Source organism: Lygodium microphyllum, chromosome 1, assembly GCF_053477565.2.
Source record: "Lygodium microphyllum isolate KBCC chromosome 1, Lygodium_microphyllum_v1.1.10, whole genome shotgun sequence".
Classification (NCBI taxonomy): Eukaryota; Viridiplantae; Streptophyta; class Polypodiopsida; order Schizaeales; family Lygodiaceae; genus Lygodium; species Lygodium microphyllum.
In genome coordinates, this window is record NC_141135.1 from 69,703,243 (window position 1) to 69,721,382 (window position 18,140).

An 18,140-nucleotide genomic window follows, 5' to 3' on the forward strand; every position below is an offset into this window, starting at 1 on the left:
CATTTGCGACGCAAATAGCGACGCATATAGCGACGCCAATTGCGACGCCGCAGGGAAAAAAAGCGCGGCCGAAACCAGAGCGCCGTTTTCATTTTGTTTTCTTCGCCTTTTGAGAGCGAGAGCGAGGGAGAGAGCGAGGGAGAGAGCCAAGGCTTTGTGAGAGAAGAGGAGGAAGAGACTTGCCGCCGCCGCCGCCGCCGCCACCGCCACCGTCGTTGTTCGTGAAGGAGAGGAGGAGCCCTCGTTGCAAAGAGAAGCCGCCCACGCTCGCCATATCTCATTGGTGAGTCTCCCTCTCTCTTTCTTTTACTTGTTGAAGGTTTAAATCGTTCTCTTTTGTTTGTTTAGGAGAGGAAATGAAAGAGAAGGAGAGGGAGAGGGAGAGAGGGAGAGGGAGAGAAAGAGAGGGAGAGTGCATTCTCTCTCTCTCTCCCTTTTGCTTGTTTAATGTTTAAATTACTTTCTTCTTTGCTTGTTTAGGAGAGGAAACGAGAGAGTAAGAGAGAAAGAGAGGGAGAGGGAGAGGGAGAGGGAGAGGGAGAGGGAGAGGGAAAGAAAGAGAAAGAGAAATAGAGGGAGAGGGAGAGGGAGGGGGAGGAAATAGGAGAGGGAGAGAAAGAGAAAGAGAGGGAGAAGGAGGGAGAGTGCATTCTCTCTCTCCCTCCCTCTCCCTTTTGCTTGTTTAATGTTTGAATCACTTTATTTTTTGCTTGTTTAGGAGAGGAAATGAGAGAGAAAGAGAGTGAGAGGGAGAGGAAGGGGAAGGAAATGAGAGAGGGATAGAAAGAGAAAGAGAGGGAGAGTGCATTGTATCTCTCCCTCTCCCTTTTGCTTGGAGGATGTTTAAATCACTTTATTTTTTGCTTGTTTAGGAAATGAGAGAGAAAGAGAGATAGAGAGGGAGAGGGAGAAAAAGAGAAAGAGAGGGAGAGGGAGAGGAAGAGGGAGAGGGAGGGGGAGGGGAAGGAAATGAGAGAGGGAGAGAAAGAGGGAGGGGGAGGGAGAGGGAGCGAGGGAGAGGGAGAGGGAGAAAGAGGGAGGGAGAGGGAGAGGGAGGGGGAGGGAGGAAATGAGAGAGGGAGAGAAAGAGAACGAGAGGGAGAGGGAGAGGGTGAGAGAAAGAGAGGAAGAGAGGGAGAGGGAGAGAAAGAGAGGGAGAGGGAAGGGAAGGAAATTTAAGATAATATACATATTGATAATGGTATGCAATGTGCTTTGCATACGGCCACGTACTTCATCAAAATGAACCCAAAATTATTGTTATAGAAGAAGAAACCCTTAAATTGAGTATATGATAATTTCTCTCAGGTCTTATGACTATGAGTAGAATTGATTGAAATAAATTTTATTACTATAGTTATAAAATTTCATAGATGGCGCGCATTAATTTTAAAATGGATTACTTATACTCAAAGCCGAGATATAACAAAAAATTATCTACCGGGACAAACAAATCGTTGAGCATGATACAAGGCCGAGATGTAACATCGGAAAATCTCTCGACTACTATATACAATGCAAGGTTTATGGTCAACTTGCAACTTGACGTACATCTCCATAAAGCTATCCATTTAAGCCTTGTTTGCTGTAATGTAGATAAGATGGCAAACGAAGAAGGTCCTATTGTTCAAGACCGCGAGTCGTATCTTAATCAACGTGTCCCATGTCCTTGCTCTCAATGCAAGTTGGCAATTAGACGAAAACGCCGATTGTCTATAGAACACGTACGACGATTTGGCGAGTTTCAATCTGAGATCATTGATCAGGCGATTGCAGACTTTCAGCAAACGGTAATTTGAAGTTAGCATTTTTCATGCATTGTACTCTCAAGCTAATTGAAAACCATACACAATAAGATTGGGCCTTGTTGGTAAATTTTGTATCCAGGGGGGTGATGTCTCGACCCAAGGGGGAGTGCACTCTTTGCGGTCAATTAGAAGAGTTCGTGGACGTGCGATGGATGGATTGCAGGAGCCAATCGACCACTCGCAAGGCCCATCTATACTGTCAATGCCATAGGAGACAGACAACCTTCCCGACTTGCCTACAATCTTGGAGCCTGAGATGGATGCAATGATCGATGCATTGATTCCCATGGATGTTGAGACATCTGACCCGCTTAGAGAGGAAGCATCCATACCATTATATGATGGGTGCCGAGTATCTCGGTTGAAGACATTGCTTGCACTCTTAAGTGTGCAAGCAAAATACGGTTGGAGCGATACGAGTGTGACTGAGTTATTCAGGTACCTTGCACACAGACTTCATTGTTTTTTTTTTAAAATAGTATTTTTTTAAAACAGTATTTTTTCAGGTTATTGAAATATCATATATTGCCACCTGCAAACACCATGCCTGAGTCTCGTAATGATGCGCGACATGTTTTACGGAAGCTTGGCATGGACTACAATAACATCCATGCATGTATCAACGACTGCATATTGTTTCGAGATGAATACGAGACTATGGAGACATGCCCAAAGTGTGGTGCTCACAGGTATCGACAGGACTTGCAAGGGCAGACCATCCCTCAAAAAGTCCTCAGACACTTTCCGCTCATCCCCCGCATAAACCACATGTTTCACACGTCTGCCATGGCAAGCTTGACAATGTGGCATGTGCAGAATAGGTCCACGGATGGAGTGCAACGAATATCAGCAGATTCGCGCGCATGGAGCCACATTGACTCTACCTTCCCAGGCTTTGCGCGAGAGCCAAGGAATCTTTGGCTCGGTCTCGCCATGGATGGTGTGAATCCATTCGGTCTGCGCTCGACTTCTTACAGTGTGTGGCCTATAGTGCTTGTCAACTACAACATTCCTCCATGGCTTTCTACGAAGAAAGGACATCTCATCCTTAGCTTGCTCATCCCGGGCCGCTACAAAGTAAAAAATATGGACGTGTATCTTCGTCCATTAGTCGATGAGCTTAAGATTTTGTGGGAGGAGGGGGTCACGGTGCAAGATATGAGCAGGCGTGATGGTCGGCGGTCAGCCAACATTCGAGCCATTCTCATGTGGACGATGCATGACTTTCCGGGATTGGGAGAGTGCTCAGGTGAGCAGACCTTTGTTGTCGCCGGTAATATCTATATTTTATTTCATTCAATCAAGTATTCACTAGGTCGTGGATCGCCTTGCAGGTTTCGTTACCTCAGGTTATCATGCATGTCCATTGTGTGGGCCACAGTTAGACTCCCGAAGGTCACGAACCATGAAGAAGATGGTATATCAAGGACACACCGCTTTCTTGCCGGAGGATCATGAACTCAGGGAAGGTTTTCTTGGACGACCTCTAGCACGTATGAACGCTGCAAGCTGGTACGAGCTGAAAATGGTAAACCCGGATTCACATCCAAATGGAATGCGGCGGTTCTCAGTTTTCTACGAGTTGCCATATTGGACCCACTTACAGGTCAACCACTTGTTGGATCCCATGCATATTTTCAAAAATGTGGGCAGCTTGCTATGGGACAACATCACAGGAAAGAGAGACACTATAGGGTCACGAATGGATTTAAAGGAGGTAGGTAAGATGGAGGCGCTTTGGCCGCAGTCGAGTGCTGAAGGGGGAGTGCAGCTTCCTCGCGCTCCCTGGGTTTTGTCTACCAAAGAAGAGCGCATTGTGAAGCAAGTAATCAAGTCTATCCGCACTCCGACGGGTATGATGCGTTCTCTCAGGTCCGCATTTTCTAAAGATGACCAGATTTCTGGGCTAAAATCCCATGATCGGTATAAGATATGTCAGGTTTGTGAACAGAATGGATTTTAATTAGCGTGGACATTTTGAAATTTGAAAAGTGACCATTATTCTTAATGCTTTCTCATTTGTGGCAGTTTGTCCTACCGATCGCGATCGCGGGATGCCTAACTCCAGAAATTCGCGGGGCCATTTACAAGCTATCGACTTTGGTGCAATGGATCTCACAGAAAGAGATTAAGACGTCCTCTATTGAATCCGCAAGGCGGGGAGCAGTTGAGATGGTCTGTCTCTTTGAGAAATACCTGCCCACTAGCATGCTCACGATATAAGTTCACCTTCTTGTGCATCTTGTGGATGAAGTGGAGATTGCTGGACCTGTCCATACGCGATGGATGTTCTTCTTGGAGCGCTTCATGAAAACCCTGAAAGGCTTTGTGCGACAACGAGCTCGTCCGGAAGGTAGCATGGCGGAAGGTTGGTTGGTGTCAGAGGCGTTAGTGCATATCTCACAATGGCTACCAACGGTGGAACCAGACAATGAAATGCTATGGACGCTGAAGGACGATGACAGGCTGACTGGAGATGTGGTGGTTGGAAATGGGGTAGAAAAAAGAATGGATGCCTCAATGGAAGAGAAGGTGAATCGCTTTTGTATGTTGCACCATGCCTCCATGGAGACGTGGCTCGCCAAGTACCAGATTGCAAGGCAAGATCGAGAGGAAGCACGAGCTGAATTCCGACGCAATATGCATCACCGACCGATTCGATATCCCGAAGGCATGGAGGAGATGCCGCGGTTTATGTCAACACGATGGTTGCATGGAGCCTTGACCGCAGCATCCAGCGAAGGGACAGAGGTCTCAATGGAGGAGTGGGAGTTCTCGAGGGGATGTAGTCCAAAGGTAATGAGGGGTTTAGAATGTGTCGTATCTAAATTTGCTTGCTACATCTAATTTGAGTGTTTCAATGTGCAGTACAAAATATATAGTGCAGCGTGGTCGCGCGGACGGCATTTTCGGGTGGAGCGTATTGACAAAATGCGCTCCACAATGGACTGTGGTGTCATGGCAAGGTTTGAGCAAGAGAGCCGGCGACGAGCAACGGATCCAAACACGGTTGTGGATGAGATGGAGTATTTTGGGAATTTGCAAAGTATTATTACGGTGGATTACCGTAGCTTCTCCATGATAATATTCGACGTGCAGTGGTTCAAAGTGGTACTTGGAGGAGCTGGCGCAACAGTTCGACGAGGTCCATCTGGATTTCTCGAAATAGATTCCGAAAAAAAATGGATGGATTTGCGCGACACCTTTGTGTTGCCGGCCCATTGTGAACAGGTGCAACTAGGCATTTGCTTGCTAATTGTAATACGACATGGTTTATGTCACAATGGTTTGAAGACGGTTTGTAAGTGTTTGTGAACATGTAATCTTCTATCCAAATCCCCGACAACCTCAATGGTGGTATGTTATACCTTCAACTCCTCGAGGTGCGAGAGTATACGATCAAAGCGATGTTCCAAGCATAGATGAAGAAAATATGCAAATAGAGGGATCAAAATTACAAGGGGTGGAGGCCACCGCAAGCTTGGAGCCTGCATCGGCTAACAATGATGGAAATACAGAAGTCGTAGAATTTTTTGAGAACGAGACAGACTCGTTGTTTTGTGGTGACATGTCTATCGACCTTCCAGTGTATGCAGAGTTGTGTCAGGAGATTAACATGGGACCATAGAATACTTCATTCTTGGAGAATTGTATTACTCAATTCGTTGTTTAGATCTTCCATAAAGGTAGATAAGATATGCATTTTAAGAGGGATTTTTCAAAAATGATTTTATTAATGTGCTTTGTATAGTTTAAATTGATTATTCTAACATTACTTTTTATATGTGCAGGTATCGACATTTTCAGGATGAGTCGAGGGATGAGCGATGAGGAGTTTCAGGAGATGATGGCACGTATGTCTCCAGATCAGCTCGCGAGATTCAGAGAGATAGCAGATCAGGAGCTGTCTCGTTCTTCGTCAGGGCGCTCTGCTAGATCAGCTTCGGCGCGATCAGATGCTTCAGCTTCGAGTAGACGATCTCGACGCTCGCGACTTGGGCCAGAGGGAGGGACTGCGACTACAGGAGGATCAGGGGGGTGCTGCTGTGGAGACACGGACGCGGTGTCTCCGTCTCGTCATTCAGCTGGAGCTCGGTCACCTCCAGGATTTGTCACACCTGTGGGGACGTCCACTCCAGTTACTCTGGCTTTTGCGCAGCCGTCGGCAGATGTCACGCCTTTTGGTGGCACTCCTTTTGGTGGCACCCCCTCTAGTGGCACTCATTTTGGTGGCACCCCTTTGTGTAGCACTCTGGGAGAGGGTACCCCCGTCGGTACACCGGATGTTCAGGGGTCTCCTGGATATGCCCAGGAGCGTGGACGGAGATGGGAGAGGGCCCATACAAGGCACACTCCTAGGGATTATGGATACCTAGTGGATGGCAGGTCAGGAGCCATCATCATGAATGATGAGGGGAGAAGGGTGATGGCTCGCATGAGGGAGTTGTGCCAACAAGTTTTTCGGCACAACGTCCTGGATCATTGGAGGAACATACCGGAGGGGAGCAAGGAGTACATAGTAGCATCCTTGCACGAGGAGTTCCCAGTGCCAGCCGCAGTGGATAGATTCTCTACGGGCTGGATGATGGATTGCATGCGTGCATACATGTCACATAGACGATCGGACGCACGCAAGGCAATCAAGAGTGGGGCTCCAAAGCCCGAGTGGTTAGATGCAGACGACTGGCACCGACTGAGGGAGGAGGCTACAAATTCGCCAGGACGTTGGAGTCAGCAGCGGGAGGCGGCGAGGGCACGAATCGAGGCCGGATCGGTACATCATCTTGGGAGTGGCGGCCACAGGACATATTTGGAGGACTTTGTAAGATTCTCTTTTGTTTTGCTTATTTGTTTTTTTGAGATATTCTTTGTACTAACAATCATGTTTCTAACAGTTAGCATTTTGTTTTCTTTGTAGCACTCCATTACAAATCGCTATCCGCAAGGCCTTGAGACTCGATATACGGAGAGGCACGGTCTCAGATCATTGATCGACCGATTGTATAGACGCGGCGGCCCAGTAAGTGACTCATCTTTCTTGTCCGTAGTTACCATGAGATATTTGAATGCATTATTGTATGGTGGATTGATATGTTGTTTCTTTTTCTGCAGAATCCGTTTGATGCTCCTTTACAGCGGGAAGAGCTTTCGGGGGACGACGATTTGTAGCTCACCCTTGGATCCTTAGAGCTCACATACCTTTAGTTTTTAGTCGCTCGATCTATGTAGACATTTTCTATGTATTAGTGATATTGTTTTATGATTGTACCAATCGCATTTTATGCGATATCATGTATTTATTTCATCCATCAGTTTTATGATTTCAGTATACATTCTTTTTGTTTGCAAACGCTTTGTATGAAGCAGTGCAGAAACTATTTTGTATGGCTCTCATACAGCACACAGTGCTATATGTGGCAGGGCAGCTTGCTGCCCTGCCACAAATTTTTTTTTCTCTCTGTTACCGTCGCTATTTGCGTCGCAAATTTACTGCACGCGTCGCTATTGCCATCACTATCAGCGTCGCAAATTCTCTGTAACCGTCGCTATATGCGTCGCTATTTGCGATGCATATAGCGACGCATATAGCGACGGTTATAGCGACGATTCTATGGCGTTGTCAATGACGACGCTTTTTGCAACGACGGGGGCAAATTTTGTTATTTGTATTTTCGTCGCTTTAAACGTCGCTATAAGGTCTATATCTTGTAGTGATGTTTGGCATGAAGACGTAGGTTCTTTGATTTATGATAATAACTTTGCAAGTCAACTTACAACTCAAAATATCTTTTTTTATAATTCATTGTATGTAGTAGAAAGCCAGAGATTGCAGCATGTCCCATTGCCACCACTATCTAGTGGTGAATGGTTGATTGGTAGCTTGGAGTTGTTAGGAGCATGTAAGTCGAAGATAAAATCTGACATCAATAGTGCTATGAAATCCACCATAGGCTCCAAAGATGTGCATCTTAGTTGGATTATTCTATTCTCATTGTTTGCACATTTGTTTGGTTCATGTGATGTTCTAAAGAAAACAAAGATTACTTATCAATGCAAGTGTCCATCCAAGGAATGGATGAGTCAGCTATTGGGTGAGTCTTGGCAAGTCAAAAGAACACATTTTGATGAGACGATTGAATGCAGGGTCAAGCAACCTGATCTCACTTTCATGTAAATCTGTTTTACTACTTTGAATGCCTTGATTTGATTGATATAGGTATTGCTTAGATGAATTGTTATGTTATTCACATTTACTTACCATTATTTTTATTGTTATTATAGGTATTTTATCACTAGACAAACTCTGTGCATTCGCTTTCGATATAGAAGATGGCAACTTTTGCGAGGGGAGTGGATCAGCTTGGATCAAGATACCCGAGATGAGACACATTTAGCTCTCATAGATGTGGTTATCTTGTGGAATCGTCATAATCCTTTTGTGGTCAGTGCAGAGAGCCATTGGCCCATTTCTTTTCTGAGACAAAAAATCCAATTAATGTCTAATGAGCCCCTCTGCAACTTCTATTTCAAGTTAGATAATAGAAAGGTTAGGATTCGTAGAGCGAGCAATCCATGACATGTAAACAATGTGCTTCTCCACATATCCTTGAGATAGTGGAATCCTTGTAAATTTTTTAATATAAAGAACGAATATAAAAAATTTTTAAACTTCTGAGTACTTTCAATTTAGATAATCTTAGTTTACTATGATCCAAGCCAGTGATGATACATACTGTAATTATTCAATCGTGCTAGTTAAAATCATAATTAAATTTCAAGCTAGAGTTCTATAATCTGTGCAATATTGTCTTTGCATAATGATATATTATAGCTCATCTCTTCTAGTTATTTATTAAAATTAAATATTAAATTGGATCCAAGGGATTTTAAAGGTCTTTCATATTTCTTTTCTTAAAAATTTTCTATATTTTCTGTATTGGACTTTCATATACTCACCGATCCAAGTATATTCAAGGATATAATAATGTAGAATGAAGCATTTGTGTGTATGAGTAATTTTAACGGTTACTTTAAAGTATTGAAATAAAGAAACTAAGGTAAGAGTTTTAATTTGAAACTTTAGTGTTAAAAAATAACCTTAATTTAAAACCCTAGATACATAAAAGCTATAACTCCAAACTCATTTTTACTTTCATTCTCTACTTCCCTACACTTGTGCTCTCCTCCCTTCTCTCTTTGTGTGCCATGGCTACCACTCCCGCCTTCGCTGCATGGATTAGCTCCATATGCTACGCACACATATAGGAGACCAAATATACCCTAGGTTTTGTGCGACCTTGAGTCTAGAGAGCTCGCTTTCCATTGTAGACCCTAGCTCTAGTATACTGGCATCATTTTGTGATGCGAAAAACCCTCTCACCTGCTCTATTCCGAACTCTACTCTCAGATGGGTCCCCATAGATTTCCTATATAGTTTACGTGTTGGATCAAGCCATGCAAAGGTAATAAATTGAGCCCTCGTGCATGTGGGATAGTATCTCCATGCCAGAAAAGTGCCCACCTCATCCCACGACCACGCCACGATGGATCTCATCGAGCGCGATGCAGCATTTGCCATATATGTTTTGTGCACTGAGGTGCAAGAGGACAGTGAGGAAGACATCGACACACCCTCTTAGCCACAGCTAGAGTATTTCGAGATGGAGCCTGAGGAGATCACACTCGATCCAAGAGTAGAGGCAGCACAAAGCTTAGCCATTGTGCACCCACCTCCTTTCCCTGTTGAGATGCCAACAAGCGATGAGCCACCCCTCACTTCTCTCCATGCTATCATCATCAAGGGGATGGAATATTTACTTATGTAGGATGTACTAGAAATTTTGGAGCTAAAGAAAGAAAAGCTATATTGTATCATGGTGTGTGATGCACCTGATGATTTTATAGATTTTGATATACAAGATGCGCCAGCACATGTTGATGAGGTGGCTCGATATGATGGCACGAGTGTCAATGACATCTCTGCCATTGTGAGCATCCAAGAGCCGATTGAGAATGCGGCACCACAGTATGAGATCTCACATGAGGAGTTCGAGCAGTTACATGAAAGCATTTTTGGACCTTGACTCGACTACATAGTACCTTTCCAAGAGAGAGATGAGGGTGGCCCAACTGCAGGAGCAGACCTGGATGCTCCATTACAACAACAGATAGATGATGCAGATAAGGTAATGTTATCGGATTAATGTTATTGAATTTGCATCAAAATTTACCAGTAGGGCCTCTAGAGCATTAGGAGTATGCACATCAAATTTTGCTAGGATCGGGCCCCCAGAGCTGCCCTAGTCGGAGGCATATAGATTCAAGCCCCCAGACGCGAGCCTTTGGCCAGGGCAGCTCTAGGGGCCCAATCCAGAAAAAATTTGATGTGTTTAACACTGAGTCTGACACCGAACTTGTGTGATGCAGGACATTGTCTATATAGATGAATTTTCATCTAGACAAGGTGGCCGATCTGGTAGCCAAGGAAGGGTGCAGGACTAGGCATTGAAGGAGTATATCGGCCAGCTTGTGAGCGACATTTTTGTATTCCCTAAGACATGCTCTCCAGCTTTTTCTAAGAACTTCTTAAAGTTGAGGGCACTAACAAAGGCTGGGCCCTTTAAGACCATCCCAACAAACTCTAGCTTGGAGAAAGTAGTGTTGCTTCGATGTTTGAAGCTCCTCTACTTATTCTCTAGTACTAGATCTGGGCTACTTTTTTCCATGGTGGCTTGTGGCATGGTTGCTCATGTTGAAGACCCTAAGGTCATTAGGTAAGAACTACTAGGGAAAAATGTGTTACTGCCTATGATCAAAAATAGCTCTGACCATGGAGAGTCTAGCTCAAAGAAGCCTAGGAGAAAGTAGATATACTTAGTGCCAAATGATATCTCATTACCAATGTAATGTAATTTGTAATCTTCTCTTTAAGTAATTGTTGAGATATTTGCAATCACACCTACTTTATTCCCTTTGTGAGAAGCACTGAGGGCTCAAGACCAGAATCCCATATGCACAGTAGGAGAAAGTACCACCACTCCAATCCTATAAAGCATTGTACTTGCACTCTTTTTCTAATGCAATGATAGTACTCTTTTCTTTCCAATAAAGTGTCATGTCAATGTCAATACACAAGATTGTGTTTATGAGTCCAAGTCTCAATCTTAGAACCTAATTCACTTGTGTAACAATTTGTCCTAGTCAGGGTCAATGCCTTCATGAGTTTCTTTTTCCTCTTTCAACCTCCATAGCTTCCCCATTTTCCATGCTCTAGATCCCGCGTATTTCACATGGTATCAGAGCTCAATTGAGCATGGCCCAACTCTCCTTTCACTCCTCTCAGCTCTTTTCCATCTCTACTCAACTCAGTTTGAGTACTGGACCCTATCTCCAACTTCATTTGCATTCCTACCTTCAATGAAGCTTCCATGGCAGCCATAGCCAGCAGCACCCTATCAACTTGAAGCTTTCATATCTCTCTCCACAGGCCAAATCTCTTTGAATTTCCTTCTAGAGAAGTGTTTCTATACTTCCAGAGCTTCTCCTTGGCACCTCAATCATTGAGATTGGTCAACTATAGCTTCAGTATTACCTCTTTTCAGAGTTGCTGCCATAATTGTGTTTGTGGACAGCACCTACTTACCTTTGTTGGAGCAACCATATCTCATCAACCAGGCCATATCTCTTTGAGCTTTCTTCTCGAGAGTTGTTTTTCAGGTCAAGGTGCAACTTTTTGGCATAAAAATCAAGGAGATTGATGCACACCATGCCCGAAATTTGCATTTTCCCAAATCTTAGCACAATTTTAATAGTAACCACTTTGAAGGCTTAGATCTCTCAGCTCAGGCAAAATGAATACAAACGCTCTTAGGGGGAGTTATATCCATTAGTGAGGGTCCTTGATCTCAAAGGGTTTGAGCAGATTTGATGTGTGGAGCTCGTGGGAGCTCATTTACCAGTCTCGCTGGTCCCTGTTTTGACAGGACAGCCATAGCCAAACCTCACCAAGCTTAAAAATCTCATCATTTTCTCTCTTCTGCCACTGGAACAACCCACTGCCACTCAGACCTGAAGGTCCCAGCATCAAATCAAGAAGGGTTTGATCTAGATTTGAAAGAACTTGAAGGATTTTTGCAAGTTTGAAAGACTCGTGAAAGAAACATAGTGTCTATTGGCACTCATTTTTAGTGATCTAAACACTTGTGTCTCTTGACACATCTCAACCAACTCTTCTACTGCTGGTCTCTCAAGTCGAACATGGGCAAAGATTCCCCAACTTCCCGTTTCAAAGGAGTTAGGATTCATACCTGGCAGACCCGCATCAAGTTGATCCTGATGAAGAAGGGCCTCTAGGCCATTACCACTGGAAAAAAAAAGAAGCCTCGTGATATGGATCTTGCTATCACTTTGGCAAAAGAATGATGATAAGGCTCAGGCCATACCACCATTCTAATAATTGCCTCATAGAATTGGAATCATTGATGCCGCCTCCATGATCAGTTGCCTTTTGAAAAGCACAACGAGCTTGCTAATGAGATCATTCCATATCTTGAGTTGACCATACTACCAAACTTCCTTGATCTACAAAGTATGGACCATGTGCTTCAAGTATATGTTGCACAAGAAGAGATATTAGAAACATAAAATAATTCCAAATGATGATATTTTTTTGTAATGGTGACAATACTGACCATGTAGTGTGTTGTACTATTTGTAGTCCATGCCTCCACTATGGACTTATGAAATTTAGCAACTATCTCTTTAAATGTATTGGCATCACCATCCCTAAACCTCAAATTTTGTAAGAGAGCTGCTAATTTATCTAGGTATATCCACACTTCTGCCTTAACAATCCTCATAATTCATCCCCCATTGCTCCAGTCTGGAATAGCAAGGTGCAACTTTTTCCATACTTCATACTTCTCTGGTTGTGTTACAAGTATATTGCCTTCCTCATCTCGAGGTGGAGATATAAAATTCCTAGCCTTGGGTCCACCAAAGCATGTTTTACAAGGGATATTTCCACTATTTCCCAATTTTTTCTTGTCCTTTTTTATTTCTACTTGGCCCCCGTGCAATCCAACTTCAAAGAGGACTGATTCTACCTTCTTGCATGTAGCATGAGCTTCTAACACAGATTGCATCTTGGATGCAAAGCATATATATTCATATACTAGCTTCTCAATTATTCTAACTAAACAATGCAATGTGCAAAAGTGAACCCTTGTTAGTGGTATTTCCAAAATAGGGCACCATTTTGGATCCACTGGAACTAGCATTCCATTTCTCATGACTTTTTTATCACGTGTTGGAGCACCTTGTTGTCCAACCTTGGCAAGCCATTCTTTCTTTCCATCTTTCCCTTTATTCCTAGTTTGCATGCAGTATATGCACGGAAATTTTGCACTCACTGCATTTGACAAACCAAACATACACTTCAATGTTTTTAAATCACTTTCAAGATGCCATTCAACTTAATAGTCCCGAAACCCTTCGATGTGTAAAATTGCTCCATTATTTTGTTGTTGAATAATACTAGGTATATTAGTGAGGTTTAAAAAAACTTTAAGTACTTCATGGCCCTTCTTTGGTACTTCAAATGCAGCAAGCCACCATATTTAATTCTCTAACTGTACACTGAAGTATAAAGGATGGTTTTCATCGATGTTGGGATCCAATGCTCGATTCATAAGTGTTATACTCACATGTTCAAGTTTTTTCCCCTTAATAATTTCACTCTCATCAAGTTTGAGGACATCTACATTCTTCCATAGACATATTGTAGAACATGACCATAGCAATTTGAACCCTACATATATCCAATACAACTGAAACTTCTTTGGAACCATACTTCAATATGTGTGTATTTTCTAGATGCGTTGGGTCACCAATTAGTTCTAAAACTTTCTCATTTAGTATTTTTCAAGCTTTCTTCAAGTGAAATGGTTTTGGCAGAGGCATTACTCGCTTAGTTTTGAAGACTTGCTTAAATCCTATATCCAATTGTTGATAGAGCACACTATATGACTCAGAACTCATTCCCACCTTGTCACATGACCCATGAGCATCTGTTAGCAGTAAACAAGTTGCTCACATCCCTAAGATGTTCACTTGCGATACCATCTACAATGTCCTTGAATTTACGATTTTCCAATGCATTTTTTACCATATCCTTGCTTAGGACTTTGGCAATCATATCATTCTCTACATCAAGGAATATATTTCTCATTGTAGCAGATTGAGCATATATCCGTCTATAATAGGTGAATTGGTTTAACTAATCGGATGTGCCGACGTGCTTCTTTGGTTTTGAAAGTGGGCCTAATCTCCAAAGTTTTTGTGAGCTTCCTCTTTATGTTTCGATTCTCCTTCTCCAAGTCCATAACTTTAGACTGTAACTCCATATTTTGCATGTGTGTAGCCTTCATAGCATCTTCAATGATAGACATTGCTTATTGTAGGCTTTGGTTCTCCCTATCCTTCTCAGCTAATAATCTATCATTTTCCATCAAAGATTGCATATTCCCTTGTAATCTTGTCTACATATTTGTCAAGGCTTGATGAACCCTTGCTAATTCTTATGTGACAAGTCTCCATGTCTATCCATACAATCCTTCATTGCCTTCACAAACAAACTTTACAAATGATGTAAGCCCTTCAAATTGTGGTGGCCTTTGAGTGACTGGATCGACTGGATAGATGCACCCATCAACCTAAAGGTCCACGTTTTTTACCCTATATTTCTTTCTTGTTGCATCCTGTATCTTATTGCATCATCCCTTTTTGTAGTTCTTTTGAACATTGGTGCATATTTATCCTCTAATTTAAAGTGAATATCTCTCTTTCTCTTGGTACATCCTGCAAAGAAAAATATATGCCAATTTTAACATTACACAATTACACCCATTTGATTAATAGTAAGCTAAGGAGTCGATGCCAATTTTCTGATCAATAGCAAGAACGTCTAAATATCTGGGAGCAGCAGGTCAGCATCAATCCAGCAGCATGGAACTAATTCTGGATTGTCTCAAATTACACAATTATACCTCTTTGATTCACTATATCTGTGTTCTTTTTTACCCAATTGGATATTTTCTCTTTCTCTTGATTTCAGTCATGATAGACTAATCAACCCCTAATGTGCCTATAAACTTAGCTTTTAATCTACCTCTAATCAACATCCAATCTTATATTCTAGTCTATCCAAAATATTCTCTCTCTCTCTCTCTCTCTCTCTCTCTCTCTCTCAAGAAGAATTGATTAAAGATATTTAAACACATTTATACAGAAGCTTAGCTAGTGGAGAATAATAACATCATCTTATCTTCTACCCTAATTTACTCTCTATCACTCTATCACTTATTTTCCTATTTCATCTCACACAAGCCTCTCTCTTCTCCCCCTCCCTCTCCCTTTTTCCCTCTCTCTCTTTCTCTCTCTCTCTCTCTCTCTCTCTCTCTCTCCATCTTTCTCTCTCTCTCTATGAATTGACACTTAAGGATTAAACAACAACTATGAAGAATAATAACATCATAGAGATTAAAAAAATAAAGATACCTCCATTATCAATTGATTGCTTGTAGTATAGAGTCTTGAAGAGGAAGATATCTTATAGCACAGTATTGAGGAGGGAGATTGCTTTAGCAGGGTAGAGAGTGTTGTTGATAGAGATTATTTGATTTCAGCAAATGCTATCAAAACCACTCATGATATTGCTTGTAGTAGGGTAGAGAGTGTTTTTTATAGTATTGAGTATTGCTTCAGAAGAATTCGTATGAAAAAAACCATATTCTGGAGGGAATGAGAAGAGTACACAAAATTTTGGACAAAACTAGAGCTTTGAGAGGGAATGAAGAAATGCCCAAAAATGGGCATATACTTGTCCAAAAATAATAAAAATTTACAAAGAAAATCTCGAGTCAAAAAGGTGTCTCTGGGTAAAAAGTAATCTTAAAATATGATGTGTACGTCATTTTATATCATTTTTTAAACTTCCGTCCCTTTAAGAAGTAAGAATGAGAATGATTGTAATATATTTTCATGTTGAAAAGTCATGAGGGCATTAAAGAGTCGTATATTAATGATTGGCTCCATTCTTACAAAAACTAGAATTGTATTTTTCTAGTTATGAGGATTTTGAGAAAAAGTGACCTTATCCTACAGTTTGAGAATCAAATAATAGGTGAAATTTATTGAAAATACAAATACGAGATTTTCTTGATTGTAGAAGATCTCTTATTCTAATATTATTTTGAAATCTCTTTTTAGAGAGAGAGAGGTGAGAGAAACCCCTTAAGGGGCAAAAAAGAGAGTCCATATTTCTCCTGATGTAAAGGATTAGTTCTCTATTATTCATCATTTCATAAGTATTACTAAACAAGATGTTTGTAGGGTTATTTTTGGGGGGGAAATAGCTAGTAGATAAGTTATAAAATCAAAGGAGGGAGGGGGAGGGAGACACACACACACACACACACACACACACACACACACACACACAGTGTGTGTGTGTGTGTGCATAAGAAGAAATATGGAAAACCCATAAGCAAAGAGTGGAAGCAAGATAGATGGAACCAAAATCTTATATAATGATAGACTTGGCTCATAGCTCAATGCAATGAAGTAATAGTTATCTATATTTCTACCTCTCAACTCTTCAATGCTATAAAGCGATTTATTTTATATGAAGTGTCTCATTGTCTATTGGTCACTAGTTGTGCCTCATTTTGCACCCACCATTTCTTAGTGTAACTCTTAGACATCATGTTGTCTAACATGTTATAAGAATGATGAGATATGATTAGCTATAGTTGGATAAGGCTCTCAATAGAGTGTGTCATTTATGTCCTCAATTCTAAAATGGAAAGCTATTGAGAGCTAGGCTCATACGTGAGATTGCTTTGCTTAGTCATGGAATCAATATGGGATTTAGTAAGCTTAGCCATCTAATCTCTCTTCCATATACTCTTTCCTTTAATCTTTTTATAACCTATTGGAATCTATTATCATAGTTAATTGAAAAGTGAACTCAAAGTCATGAACTAGCCCATCAACTTTTCCATTCTAATAAATTTTTATAACCTATTGGAATCTATTATCATAGTTAATTGAAAAGTGGACTCAAACCCATGAACTAGCCCATCAACTTTTCCATTCTAATAAAATTTTGTTAGCTCTCGAGCTTCCGATAGTCATCTATTCTATAATTCATGTTGATGATGAGCCTGGGAATACTATCCCTAATTAATAGCTTCCTAAGATATTATTGAGAAAGAGAACTAGATAAGAAGGAAAAGAGAAGGTAAAGGAAAAAGAATCCACCTCATACTGCCCTATGTTTTTAGCTTGAGCAATGACCATTTGTTGCCTTATTACTTTGCCAATAGTGATCCTAACTGTAACAATAGTCTAAGGAAAGAATAAGGACCAACTTTTATTCATTAAGTTCTTAATAACATCCCATCTAGATTAAGCCTAGACTAAAAATGAAGAAAGAAGCTTGTCTCAATTGCTCATTTTTTGGTGCGCAGATCGGTCGCAGATAGCTCACGTGGTGAATCCCGGAAGGTCCCCAAGAACAAAGTACTCTACTTTTTAGCACAAAAATCCATGTAAAAGCAAGCACGACATGAGGCAAGAGACAAATTGGGTTCAATCTCCCCCATGCCTTGTGTGAGCGCTTCACAAAGCATGTATTTAATGTATATTTCCAATCTTCATGCTAAAAAATAGCCCAATTACAAAAATATAACAAGCTTTTAGCTTTTGAGTTTGCTTTCTACCAAAAATAAGAAAATAAAGCTAATGGACGGTGCCCATAGAGTCTGGCACGCCCAATCTCAATGTCCAAATAGAAATAACATATCCAGGCACATAAGCGCATACAAAGTAATAATAAATAATCAATGTCTCTATAGACATAACAAAATATAGGCGTGGCGCCTATCAAAATATAGTCCAAAGGTCGAAAACCCGCTAGACTCCAATGCTTTCCTCCGCCACTGTTGCTATCTCTACACATCAACTGAAGCATTCACAATCGTTAGTAAAATAACACAATTAAACCGACAAAAGTGAATACCTAGCAGTCTTCAGCTACATAAATAAATCAACTGGTTAGAAATAAATCCTAACCTTAATTTATTACGAGTGCGCACTCTAAACTCATAAACGTTTATTAATTTAATATGCATTTTGCGGAATCACCCGCTATGGAATCACCCATGTACACACTAAATTAATGAAACGCCCGAAAAGGACAGGCGTCCCCATCAACTTCTCGCACAAAGAATCCTCTTTGCGTATGAGCCCCGGTCATCTAAGTTTACGGAA

General features: G+C 41.4%; 2 protein-coding genes across 4 annotated transcripts; both read left to right on the forward strand.

Moving 5' to 3' along the window:
- The first annotated feature begins 51 nt into the window (after positions 1–51).
- LOC148041230 (uncharacterized) lies at positions 52–7,305 on the forward strand. 3 transcript variants are annotated; one of them, XM_087687749.1, is made up of 5 exons: positions 1,668–1,790; positions 1,888–2,246; positions 5,600–6,630; positions 6,727–6,828; positions 6,921–7,305. In XM_087687749.1, exons 3-5 carry the CDS (start codon positions 5,617–5,619, stop codon positions 6,975–6,977), a joined length of 1,173 nt encoding a protein of 390 aa, XP_087543875.1. In that variant the 5' UTR covers positions 1,668–1,790; positions 1,888–2,246; positions 5,600–5,616; the 3' UTR covers positions 6,978–7,305. The 3 variants fall into 3 exon arrangements, with proteins under 3 accessions (XP_087543864.1, XP_087543875.1, XP_087543884.1); XM_087687738.1 differs by lacking the exons at positions 1,668–1,790; positions 1,888–2,246 and adding an exon at positions 52–283; XM_087687758.1 differs by lacking the exons at positions 1,668–1,790; positions 1,888–2,246 and adding an exon at positions 5,133–5,494.
- Positions 2,350–4,296, forward strand: LOC148041231 (uncharacterized). The gene is made up of 3 exons (XM_087687725.1): positions 2,350–3,057; positions 3,143–3,747; positions 3,837–4,296. The coding sequence occupies exons 1-3, from the start codon at positions 2,352–2,354 to the stop codon at positions 4,029–4,031; spliced, it is 1,506 nt and encodes a 501-aa protein (XP_087543851.1). The 5' UTR covers positions 2,350–2,351; the 3' UTR covers positions 4,032–4,296.
- Positions 7,306–18,140: the final 10,835 nt, after the last annotated feature.

What these genes read in the sequence shown, in the direction of transcription:
- LOC148041231 (XM_087687725.1), top strand. Translation starts at nt 2,352, where the DNA reads ATGCCTGAGTCTCGTAATGATGCGCGACATGTTTTACGGAAGCTTGGC. An exon ending in GGGATTGGGAGAGTGCTCAG is followed by an intron (nt 3,058 to 3,142) that starts GTGAGCAGACCT and finishes ATCGCCTTGCAG; the next exon opens with GTTTCGTTACCTCAGGTTAT. An exon ending in ATCGGTATAAGATATGTCAG is followed by an intron (nt 3,748 to 3,836) that starts GTTTGTGAACAG and finishes CATTTGTGGCAG; the next exon opens with TTTGTCCTACCGATCGCGAT.
- LOC148041230 (XM_087687738.1), top strand. Translation starts at nt 5,617, where the DNA reads ATGAGTCGAGGGATGAGCGATGAGGAGTTTCAGGAGATGATGGCACGT. An exon ending in GGACATATTTGGAGGACTTT is followed by an intron (nt 6,631 to 6,726) that starts GTAAGATTCTCT and finishes TTTTCTTTGTAG; the next exon opens with CACTCCATTACAAATCGCTA. An exon ending in TGTATAGACGCGGCGGCCCA is followed by an intron (nt 6,829 to 6,920) that starts GTAAGTGACTCA and finishes CTTTTTCTGCAG; the next exon opens with AATCCGTTTGATGCTCCTTT.